At 41.2% G+C, this 12,290-nt stretch overlaps 1 protein-coding gene across 3 annotated transcripts in view; it reads left to right on the top strand.

Moving 5' to 3' along the window:
• pikfyve (phosphoinositide kinase, FYVE finger containing) overlaps positions 1–10,960 on the top strand; it is a 173,703-nt gene extending 162,743 nt beyond the window's left edge. For all 3 annotated transcript variants that reach the window (XM_078551727.1, XM_078551726.1, XM_078551725.1), the window contains 3 exons: positions 425–686; positions 3,187–3,261; positions 9,659–10,960. In XM_078551727.1, coding sequence (XP_078407853.1) covers positions 425–686; positions 3,187–3,261; positions 9,659–9,774 — 453 coding nt within the window. In that variant the 3' untranslated portion in view covers positions 9,775–10,960. The remainder of the gene's footprint in view (positions 1–424; positions 687–3,186; positions 3,262–9,658) is intronic.
• The last annotated feature ends 1,330 nt before the right edge of the window (positions 10,961–12,290 follow it).

Below are 12,290 nucleotides of genomic sequence, written 5' to 3'. Positions count from 1 at the left end.
ATGGACCGAAGGGCCTCTTCTGCACTATGTGATTCTGTGATTCTGAATAGTAGAAGAATTGGGAAATGAAAACAATTAATATGACATAATTATATGCCCTACCTATTACACAGTATTGTTTCTTCAGAAATGTAATACAATGGTTTCGAATTAAAGGTGCATCAGTTCCTACTTGATTCTGAGACATTGAATAGGAGTGGCATGATATTTCTAAAGATCATCCAAGTAAAGATTGGGAAAATATTACTGATAACACACAATCTATTCTTTGGATTCTTTTGCCAAACCTTGTATGACAAGCTGATGACCAATCCAGGCAGCATTTTAAATATCATAGTTCCAGCACTGGACTTCGAAACTTTTTTTTCCCTGAATGCAAATCTTTGTATTTTTGAGTGTCCGTTAACCTTTTTTTTCCCTGCAGGTCTTTGATTTAAAAGGTTCTTTAAGGAATCGAAATGTTAAAACTGAAACTGGAAAAGAGACATGTGATGTTGTGCTGCTGGACGAAAACCTATTAAAAATGATTCGTGATAACCCCCTTTATATTCGATCACACTGCAAGGCTGTGCTACGAGCATCCATTCATAGTGATGCATATTTTCTATCGAGCCATCTCATCATTGACTATTCCCTGCTGGTGGGCAGAGATGACATTACAAATGAATTGGTTGTTGGAATTATTGGTAAGTGGGATAGAAAATGGTTTATGGTCTTTAACATATCACATTCGCCACAACACAATGAAGACATTGTTATCACTACTGCAGGGGAGAGAGTAGAGAATAGAGATGAACGACGGTGGTGCAGGATGACAGCTCTTCTCTCATTCAGGGAAAATGCCTTGTACTTTCTCAACAACCATTTTATAACTAGCTGATACCAGTATTCCAACATGAAAATAGAAATAGGAACCAATAGTGGAGTAAAATAGAAAGTTTACGGCACAGAAGGAGGTCATTTTGCCCATCATATCTGTGCCAGTCAAAACAGAGCTATACAATCTAACCCCACTTTCCAGCTCTTGGTCTGCAGCCTATAGGTTAAGGTGCTTCAAGTGCATATCCAAGTATTTTTAAATGAGGTGAGGGTTTCTGCTTTTATCACCCTTTCAGGTAGTGAGTGCCAGACCACCCTCTAGGTGAAAATTTCTCCTCAACACCCCGCTAATCCTTATGCCAAATTCATAAAATCTATGCCCTTGGTTATTGACAGTGCTGCTTCGGGAAGAAAGTCTTTCCTATACAAGCTCTCTAGATGCCTTGTAATTTCATACACCTCTAATAAATCTCCCCTCAGCATCCTCTATTCCAAAGAAAACAACCCCACCCTATCCAATCTTTCCTCATAACTAAATTCTCCAGTCGTAGCAACATCTTTGTAAATCACCTCTGTACCCTCTCTAGTGCGATCATATCCTTCCTGTAATGCAGGGACAGAACTGTACATGGTACTCTAGCCATGGTTTACCTCGCGTTTTATACAGTTCTAGCTTGACCTCCCTACTTTTGTATTCTGTGCCTCTGCTCATAAAGGAAAGTATCCTCTATGGCACCCTCGTCACCTTATCTACCTGTCCTGCCACCTTAAGGTTCAGTGGATGTGCACTCCAAGGTCCCTGTATTCCTCTGCACTTCTCAGTATCTAACCTTTTATATTCCCATGCATTTGGTGGGGCAAAACAAGGCATTACCTCACAATTCCCACTTTTTCTGCTCACCTGAACAGTCCAATGATTTCTGCTGTCAACCAGACAGCTAATTTTAGTATCATCTGCAAACTTCTCACTGTCGACCAGACAGCTAATTTTAGTATCATCTGCAAACTTCTTAAATCATGTCCCCTGCCTTTAATTCTAAATCATTGACCATGAAAAGCAAGTCCTTCGTCCTGCAGAGCCTTCCTGGAAACAGCCGTCCATTTAGAAAAACACTCATCAACCATTAGACTTTGCTTCCTGTGACTGAACCAATTTTGAATCTAATTTCCCTTGTGTCCCACTGCCTCTTAAATCTTCTGAACAGCCTGCCATGTGAAACCTTGTCAAAAGCCTTCCTAAAATCCATGTAGACTACATCAAAGGTGCTACCCTCATTAACCGACCTCTCCTTGATACCTCCTCAAAAATTCAGTCAAGTTAGTCAGACACAACCTGCACTTAAATCCATGCTGACTAACCTTGTTTAATCATTTCTAAATGGTGATTAATACTGTCACTCAGAATTTTAGCAATATTTTTTTTCACAGCTAAGGCACACAGGCCTATATTTGCTTGCTCTCTTTTTAAACAATAGCTGCCCTCCAGCCCTCTGACACCATGCTTGTAGTTAAAGAGGATTAGATAACAAATGGTTAGAGCCTTTGCTACTTCCTTGCTTCTCTTAGCATCCTGGGATTATTTCATCCAGGCCTAGCGATTTACTACTTTCATTCCATCCATTGGTTCACATTCCTCCTCCTTAATTACAATGTCTGCATCTGTCCCCTCCTATATGAATACAATGCAAAGTATTCAATGAGAACCATGCCCACATCTTCTGCTTCCACACACAGGTTACTTTTGTGGTCTCTAATAGTCCCTACTCTATTCTTAGTTACCCTTCTGTGCTTAAAGTATTTGTAAAACATCTTTGGGTTTTCCATGATTTTACTTGCCGATGTTTTTCTCATGTCCTGACTTTCCTTTCCTAATTTCCTTTTGAATTTCACCCTGCACTTCCTGTATGCCCCTAGATTTTCTGCAGTATTGCAGTCTCAGTTACGGGCATAAGCTTCCTTGGCTTTTTTGGCTTATCCTGTCATGTATGTTTTTTGACATTCAAGGGTTCTAGATTTGGGAGTTCCACACTTTTTCTTTGTGGAAACATATTTGTCCTGAACCCTCTCTGTCTGTTTCTTGAATGCCTCCCACTGCTCTGACACTAATTTACCTTCAGATAGCTGCTTCCAGTCCACTTTAGTCAAATCACATCTCAGCTTAATAAAACTGGCCTCTGCCCATGACTTTTACTTATGGTCCACCTTTGTCCTTTTCCATTGTACATTGGTATGTCAACCAGTGGCACTGCAAATGCAACTACTACTTGTTTTTTAATTCATGTTGCAGGAACAATAAAAGCAGAGAAAAATTATGTAGTTTATTTCCCTCAAGTCATCTTCCTGACTTATTTATTTTGGTTTATTTAGATTATATCAGAACGTTTACTTGGGATAAAAAACTTGAAATGGTTGTAAAGTCTACAGGAATCTTAGGTGGACAAGGTAAGTCTGTATGTAGTTGTTTATAACCATTGTACAAGTTATTAAAGAAAAGAATGACAAAATATCCTACAGGATTACAGGCCTCGAATAAAGATATAGGTAAGAAGTAGAACAATGAATTTGTGTTTCTTCTCTAATTCTGTTTTCATACTTACCTATCTTCTTTTTACAAGAATACAACTTGTGTCCAGAAATTTCCTATATATAATCCCAACTTTGAGCAGAATAGCATGTAGTTTAACCCTGGCCTTCAGAGCTTACTTGAAACCATTTACTGTCTGTTCTTGCTGCCCAGAAAAAGATCTTTTGCAGCTCTCACAGTTGAAAATATAAGCGCAACATTCTCACTGCCGTGAAATTTGCATTTAGTTCATTTCATGTTGTTATACTTGTGTTGCATTTAACTGTAAATTATCTGTCAAACATCCATGTTCTGCAGACTGGTTTTGTGGTAATAGTCTGTGTGCTGCAGTATTTTAGTGTAGCTGATATGTTTTTGATATTTTCAGTCCTCCTTACAGTATGAATTATTTCAGCATTCAATTTTTATATTGCTAAGCGGAGCATAGTGGTATCTTCGCTGGACTAGTAATCCAGAGACCCAGGGTAATGCTCTGGGCACCTGGGTTCAAATCCCACCACGGCAGAATTCAATAAAAACCTGAAATTAAAAGTCTAATGATGACCATGAAACCACAATTCACTAATCCTTTAGGGAAGGAAATCTACTGTCCTTACCTGGTCTGATCTACATGTGGTTGACTCTTAAATGCCCTCTGAAATGGCCTAGCAAGCCACTCAGTTGTATCAAACTGCTACAAAGTCTCAAAAAAGGAATGAAACCAGACGGATCACCTGGCATCGACCTAGGCACCAGAAACGATCAAATCTCAGCTCTGTCGACCCTGCAAAGTCCTCCTTACTAACGCCTGGGGGCCAGTGCCAAAACTGGGAAAATAGTCAAACAACAACCTGACATAGTCATCCTTAAAGAATCATATCTTACAGATAATGTCCCATCCCTGGCAGAGGTGGCAGCACAGTGGTATACAGTCGGGAGGGAGTTGCCCTCATGGCATCAGGTCAAATGTGGGAAAGGAAACCTCCTGCTGATTACCACATACCGCCCTCCCTCAACTGATGAATCTGCTCCTTCACGTTGAACACCACTTGGAGGGTGACAAGGGCGCAGAATGTACTCTGAGTGGGGGACTTCAATGTTCATCACCAAGAATGGCTCAGTAGTACCACTACTGACCAGGCTGGCCGAGTCCTAAAGGACATAGCTGCTAGACTGGGTCAGCGGCAGGTGGTGAGGGACCCAACAAGAGGGAAAAACATAGACCAGAATATTGCCATCGGCCTGCGGGGGCGGGCCCGACATGCCAACATTCAAAATGATGTGAGATGACATTGGGTGTGTGTCCCAACGTCATTGAGCAGCATTTATATCTTACGTTAGGCAGGCACGCACCGGAGGCGGCTGCGCGTCCACCGAACTGTCAAACGCCTACTAAAGCCATTAGGAAACTAATTAAGCCAATTAACAGCGCAGCCCACATGCTGGATGAGGTTTCCTGAAAGTTTTATTAAATAAATAAAAAATTTCCAGAAATATAAAAACATGGGGACATGTTTAGACAACTTTTTAAATGCTTTATTTAATTATTTTAATATCAACTTAATCTCCCTGATGCACCTGTCCAAGACGGCATCGGTGGGAGGACCACCTGACAGTCGTTGTGGAGACGAAGTCCCGCCTTCACATTGAGGATACCCTCCATCGTGTTGTGCGGCACTACCACTGTGCTAAATGGGATAGATTTTGAACAGATCTAGCAACTCAAGACTGGGCATCCATGAGGCACTGTGGCACATTAGCAGCAGCAGAATTGTACTCGAACACAATCCGTAGCCTCATGGCCTGGCATATCCAATATACCATTGCTATCAATCCAGGGGATCAACCCTGGCTCATTGAAGAGTGCAGGAGGGCATGCCAGGAGCAGCACCAGGCATGCCGGATAATGAGGTGTCTAACTGGTGAAGCTGTAACACAGGACTACTTGCGTGCCAAACAGCATAAGCAGCAAGTGATAGAGTTAAGCGATCCCATAACCAATGGATCAGATCTAAGCTCTGCAGTCTTGCCACATCCAGTCGTGAATGGTGGTGGACAATTAAGCAACTCACTGGAGGAGGAGGCTCCACAAATATCCTCATCCTCAATGATGGGGGAGCCCAGCACAAAAGATAAGGCTGAAGTATTTGCTACAATCTTCAGCCAGAAGTGCCAAGTGGATGATCCATCTTGGCTTCTTCTGGGGGTCCCCAGCATAACAGATGCCAGTCTTCAGCCAATTTGATTCATTCCAGGTGAAACCAAGAAACAGCTGAAGGCACTGGATATTGCAACGGCTATGGGCCCTGACAATATTTCGGCAATAGCACTGAAGGTTTGTGCTCCAGAACTTGCCGTGCCCCTAGACTAGCTGTTCCAGTACAGCTACAACACTAGCATCTACCCGGCTATGTGGAAAGTTACCCAGGTATGTCCTGTACACATAAAGCAGGGCAAATCCAACCTGGCCGATTACCACCCCATCAGTCTACTCTCGATCATCAGTAAAGTAATGGAAGGGGTCATCAAAAGTGCTATCAAGCAGCACTTGCTTAACAATAACCTGCTCAATGACGCCCAGTTTGGGTTCTGCCAGGGCCATTAACCTGCTGACCTCATTACAGTCTTGGTTTAAACGTGGACAAAAGAACTGAACTCCCGAGGTGAAAGTGACTGCCCTTAACATCAAGGCCGCAGTTGACCGAATGTGGCATCAGGAGCCCTAGTGAAACTGGAGTCAATGGAAATCAGGGAGTAAACTCTCAGCTGGTTGGAGTCATACCTAGCACAAAGGAAGATGGTTGTGATTGTTGGAGGTCAGTCACCTCAGCTCCAGGACATCACTGCAGGAGTTCCTCAGGGTAATGTCCTTGGCCCAACCATCTTCAGCTGCTTCATTAATGACCTTCCTTCCATCATAAGGTCGGAAGTGGGGATGTTCGCTGGTGATTGCACAACATTTAGCACCATTCATGACGACTCGGATACTGAAGCAGTCTATGTCCAAATGCAGCAAGAACTGGACAATATCCAGGCTTGGGCTGACAAGTGGCAAGTAACACTCCCGCCACACAAGTGCCAGGCAATGACCATCTCCATCAAGAGAGAATCTAACCATCACCCCTTGATGTTCAATGGCATTAACATCACTAAATTCCCCACTATCAACATCCTGGGGGTTACCATTGACCAGAAACTGAACTGCACTAGCCATATAAATACTGTGGCTACCAGAGCAGGTCAGAGGTTGGGAATCCTGAGACGCGTAACTCACTACTTGAACTCCCTAAAGCCTGTCCACCACCTACGAGGCACAAGTCAGGAGTGTGATGGAATACTCTCCACTTGCCTGGATGAGTGCAGATCCCACAACACTCAAGAAGCTTGACACGATCCAGGACAAAGCAGCCCGCTTTATTGGCACCACATCCATGAACATTCACTCCCTCCACCACCGACACAGTAGCAGCAATGTGTACCATCTACAAGATGCACTGCAGGAATTCACCGAGGCCCCTTAGACAGCACCTTCCAAACCCACGACCACTGCCATCCAGAAGGACAAGGGCAGCAGGTAGATAGGAACACCACCACCTGGGAAGTTCCCCTCCAAGTCACTCACCATCCTTACTTGGAAATATATCGCCGTTCCTTCACTGTTGCTGGGTCAAAATCCTGGAACTCCCTAACAGCACTATAGGTGTACCTAAGCACGTGGACTGCAGCGGTTCAAGAAGGCAGTTCACCACCACCTTCTCAAGGGCAACTAGGGATTGGTAATAAATGCTGGCCCAGCCAGCAAAGCCCACATCCCATGAATGAATATTTTTTTTAAAACTACCATGGGTGAGTCCTAACTTCCCATACCTTCAAATGTCTATTGAGTCTTGAAAACTGTGTAAGCTTTCTGTAGCACGTCTGACAAAAAAGTAGAAAACCTTTTCTTCTGTTAATTATCTTGAGCTACTGGAATTCATACTGTGCCTCCACAAGGTCAATCTTATTTATTTCTGCTGGTCTACCTTATCGTTTCCTCTGAGCAATGCAACTGGTCAGCTTCAACAATGTCCTATTGATGTGTTGGCCTTAGACACTGTGACAGAATGAAAGGAGTAATACTATATCAAAACTAATAAGACGAAAATACGTCAATTTTTACCATAGTGTTGGCATTGCGAATGCCTTCTTGCATAGTTTTGTAGACCTTTCACTTGAAAGTGTTAATTATGATTGTTACCTTCCATCTAGAAATTAAGGAGCGCCATAGAACCATAGAACACTACAGCACAGAAAACAGGCCATTCGGCCCTTCTAGTCTGTGCCGAAATATTATTCCGCTAGTCCCATTGACCTGCACCTAGTCCATAACCCTCCAGACCTCTCCCATCCATGTATCTATCTAATTTATTCTTAAAACTTAAGAGTGAGCCCGCATTTACCACGTCAGATGGTAGCTCGTTCCACACTCTCACCACTCTGAGTGAAGAAGTTCCCCCTAATGTTCCCCCTAAACCTTTCCCCTTTCACCCTAAAGCCATGTCCTCTCGTGTTTATTTCTCCTAATCTAAGTGGAAAGAGCCTACTCGCATTTACTCTGTCTATATCCCTCACAATTTTGTAAACTTCTATCAAATCTCCCCTCATTCTTCTACGCTCCAAGGAATAAAGTCCTAACCTGTTTAATCTTTCCCTGTAACTCAACTCCTTAAGACCCGGCAACATCCTAGTAAATCTTCTCTGCACTCTCTCAATCTTACTGATATCCTTCCTGTAGTTAGGTGACCAGAACTGCACACACTACTCCAAAGTTGGCCTCACCAATGTCTTATACAACCTCACCATAACATCCCAACTCCTATACTCAATACTTTGATTTATGAAGGCCAGTATGCCAAAAGCTTTCTTTACAACCTTGTCTACCTGTGACGCCACTTTCAGGAAATTATGTATCTGAACTCCCAGATCCCTTTGTTCCTCCGCACTCCTCAGTGCCCTACCATTTACTGTGTATGTCCTACCTTGGTTTGTCCTTCCAAAATGCAACACCTCACACTTTTCTGCATTAAATTCCATCTGCCATTTTCTGGCCCATTTTTCCAGTTGGTCCAGATCCCTCTGCAAGCTTTGAAAGCCTTCCTCGCTGTCCACAACGCCTCCAATCTTAGTGTCATCAGCAAACTTGCTGATCCAATTCACCACATTATCATCCAAATCATTGATATAGACAACAAACAACAATGGTCCCAGTACAGATCCCTGAGGCACACCACTAGTCACAGACCTCCAGTCTGAGAAGCAATCATCCACTACCACTCTCTGTTTTCTCCCACACAGCCAATTTCGAATCCAATTTACAACCTCTCCATGGATACCAAGTGTCTGAACCTTCTGAACTAACCTCCCATGTGGGACCTTGTCAAAGGCCTTACTAAAGTCCATGTAGACAACATCCACAGCCTTTCCTTCATCTACTTTCTTGGTAATCTCCTCGAAAAACTCTACAAGGTTCGTTAAACACGACCTACCACGCACAAAGCCATGCTGACTATCCTTAATCAGCCCTTGGCTGTCCAAATAATTATATATCCGATCTCTCAGAACACCTTCCAATAATTTACCTACTACTGACATCAGGCTCACTGGCCTGTAATTACCTGGTTTACTTTTGGAGCTACTTGAGTTTTTAAACAACTTTTGCCAAACCTGTAAAGGAACTATTAAAATATTCATGTCTTTATTTCACAGATATTGGCAAAAGTTGTTTGAAAATTCGAGTGGAACGTAACCATTTGTTGTGCTAAATGTCCTGTTGCTGTGCTATATACTGTATGTAAGAACCCGATCTCCATGTCCTAGATGTACCTGATTCACTGGACCTGAGTGGGCTTAAGAAGACAGTTTCTCACTCTGTAATTGTGACACTGTTGTTCCATTTATTATTGCCACGGATTATTTTGAAAATGTCCATATTCTCTTCACTTTAGTGATTTTTACAGTAAGGAAAATGTATTGTGTGAAGCTTGTAGAAAGTGCAGAGAGATTTCTGATATTTACATTAGAACGAGCAATAGTGATAAATGGTAAACATCCAAGTCTCTTAAATTGGCAACTTTTTCTGTACTTATGCGGTGTATGGTGCAGACGACCTTAAAATTGGTTAGATAGCAAGTCTATTTTTTATTTAACTCTTAATAATTTCAGTTCTATAGATATTAAAGCCAGTTAAATACCACATCGTTTTTTAAAACATTACAACATTGCTGTTTTTTCACACAGGGAAAATGCCAACTGTGGTTTCCCCAGAACTTTATAGAACGAGGTTCTGTGAAGCAATGGACAAGTATTTCCTGAAGGTCCCAGAACACTGGACGGGCCTGGGTGTGAGCTGCTGAAAAGATGGGCAGTATTCAAGACAATGTTGGATTAAACTGCTCAAAGCATCACTGGATATATGCTATGGAAGGGGGGAATATGTGGATTGTTCATTTGAAAGGAAAATGATTCCATGGACAGCACTGAGTCAAAAAACACTGTACATATGCAGGTTTCATTACAATATTGTATCAGAACAGAAATAATTTGCCAGTTTCAGTGAGAAAAAGTTGTCTTGATTTTTAGGTTTATTTTGGGTGGGTGAAAACCACTGTTTCACAAATGGTCCTATTTGAGGGACGTGAATGAGACCTGCAAAACCTGAACTATATTTCCACTTTGACGTGCTTAAAATAAAACATTATTAGATAACGCAACTCATTGAGAGTTTACTTTTCAAAAAGCACAAAGTGCTGCTCTCAAATAATTAGTTCAATATATGCACACACTGTAGATGCTCTTTATAATAGCTTTGTGAGCTGTAGAAAAAGCATGTATTAAATGGGGTATTTTATATATAGATCGTCAAGCTGAGGGATCTATAAAAATATTTGTTATTTCAGTGTTCATACATTAAGAGTATACTACCTGTAAGTAGAAGATTGGATAAATTTCAGTGTTGATGTAACACTCCCATTGCAATATGTTGCTGCAGAGCTGACAGAATTAGAATCAAGTTTTCAAATTTCAGAACTGTTGCCAAGAATTTTAAAGAATACTTCATACTGCAGTATTTTTCCCAGTGGTGCACTTTGTAAATCTTTTTTCTAACACGGGTACAGATAGATTTGTAAATAGAAAATAGAAATAAAATTGGCAAGTTGTGTTTTGGATTTTTTACATTCCAAATTCATGCAAATGTCTTTATATAACAAATAACTTGAAAGAATTATAATTCAGGCTAATTTGACAACTGTTATTGATGCACTTTGCAAAGCTGTTTTGGATCATGCTTCGAAACAGATGCAATGTCCAACGCATCTGGGATTTGAATTCAGTATGATTCAAAGTTCATTTTAGATGATTGTCTGAGAGAAAATAAATACCACCAAAATGTTCTCTGGAGCACTAATGTATAATAAATCTTCATATTCTACAAAGTGTTTTATAATGCTCAAATTGTGTTAAGTTATTTGAGACCATATTGGTACGTCTGAAAATAACTGTGCTAATGGATATTACAATAAAATATGAAGAACAATGGTATGTTAATGTGCTCAATATTTTTCATAATGCACCATTTACTGTTTTGGCCACATGCAGTGTCATTTTATTAAATTGCTATCTTTCATGGAGATGATGAAACTAATTATTCATAAAAGCAAAATACTGCGGATGCTGGAGATCTGAAATGAAAACAAAGTGCTGAAAAAACTCAACAGTTCCAAAGAAGAGTCATATCAAACTCAACATTAACTCTGCTTCTCTCTCCATAGATGCTGCCAGACCTGCTCAGTTTTTCCAGCACTTTGTTTTAATTCAAAGTATTAAAATTCGGATGGATTTTTCAAATGTTGAAAGTATAAATATTTCAAACTCACTTGCACGTGTGGGTATTTTTGCGAGTTGTTTGGATTCTGTGCCAGTAACCACTCATGTAAATGGACTTCGTCTCCTACAAGTCAAGAGTGTCTTTTGTCTAATGCCAAGAGAAATATAACAAAGCTCGGGAACTGAACAGAGAACTCTTCTTGCCTTACTGACGTTTATAACATGTCCGATCCTCAAGTTTCATAAATTGATGAAGGTGAGATGAAGTAATGTGGGAGGAGGCTTATGTACAGCATAAACACTGGCATACGCCTGTTAAGAACATAGGAAAAGAAGAAATAGGAACTGAAGTGGCTATATGACCTCTCCAACCTGCTGCACCATTCAGTAAGATCATGGTTGATCTGATCTTGGCCTCAACTCAAACTTTCTGCCTGTTCCACATAGCCCTTGACTCCCCTATAGTTCAAAAATATGTCTATCTCAACCTTGAATTATTCAATGAAGCAGCTCTCTGGGTTACAGACTTTGAAAGATTCTCGACCCTCCTGAGAGAATAAATTTCTCCTCATCTCCACCAGAAATGAGCAACCACTTATTCTGAAACCATTCCCCTTAGTTCTATATTCCCCCACAAGAGGAAATATCCTCCCAGCTTCTACTCTGTCAAGCCCCTCCAGAATCTTATGTTTCAATAAGATCACCTCATTATTCTAAGCTCCAATTAGTATAGATCCTGCTCAACCTTCCTTCATAAGACAACCCAATTCATCCCAGGAATCAACCTAATGAACCTTTCCTAAACTGCCTCCAACACAGGTATCTTCCTCAAATTCTGAGACAAAAACTGTACACTGTACTCTAGGTGTGGTTTCTCCTGCACTCTGTACAGCTGTAACAAGACTTCCATGTTTTTATACTCCTTCCCATTTGCAATAAATATTCTGTTCACCTTCCCAATTACTTGCTGTGCCAGCATGCTAACGGTTTGTGTTTCATGTACAAGGATGCAGAAATCCTTCTGTACCACAATATTCTGTGATCT

Source organism: Cetorhinus maximus, chromosome 11 (assembly GCF_964194155.1).
Source record: "Cetorhinus maximus chromosome 11, sCetMax3.hap1.1, whole genome shotgun sequence".
In the NCBI taxonomy this organism is placed as follows: Eukaryota; Metazoa; Chordata; class Chondrichthyes; order Lamniformes; family Cetorhinidae; genus Cetorhinus; species Cetorhinus maximus.
The sequence above is the reverse complement of the archived record's forward strand: the minus strand, read 5'-3'. Positions and strand labels throughout refer to the sequence as shown.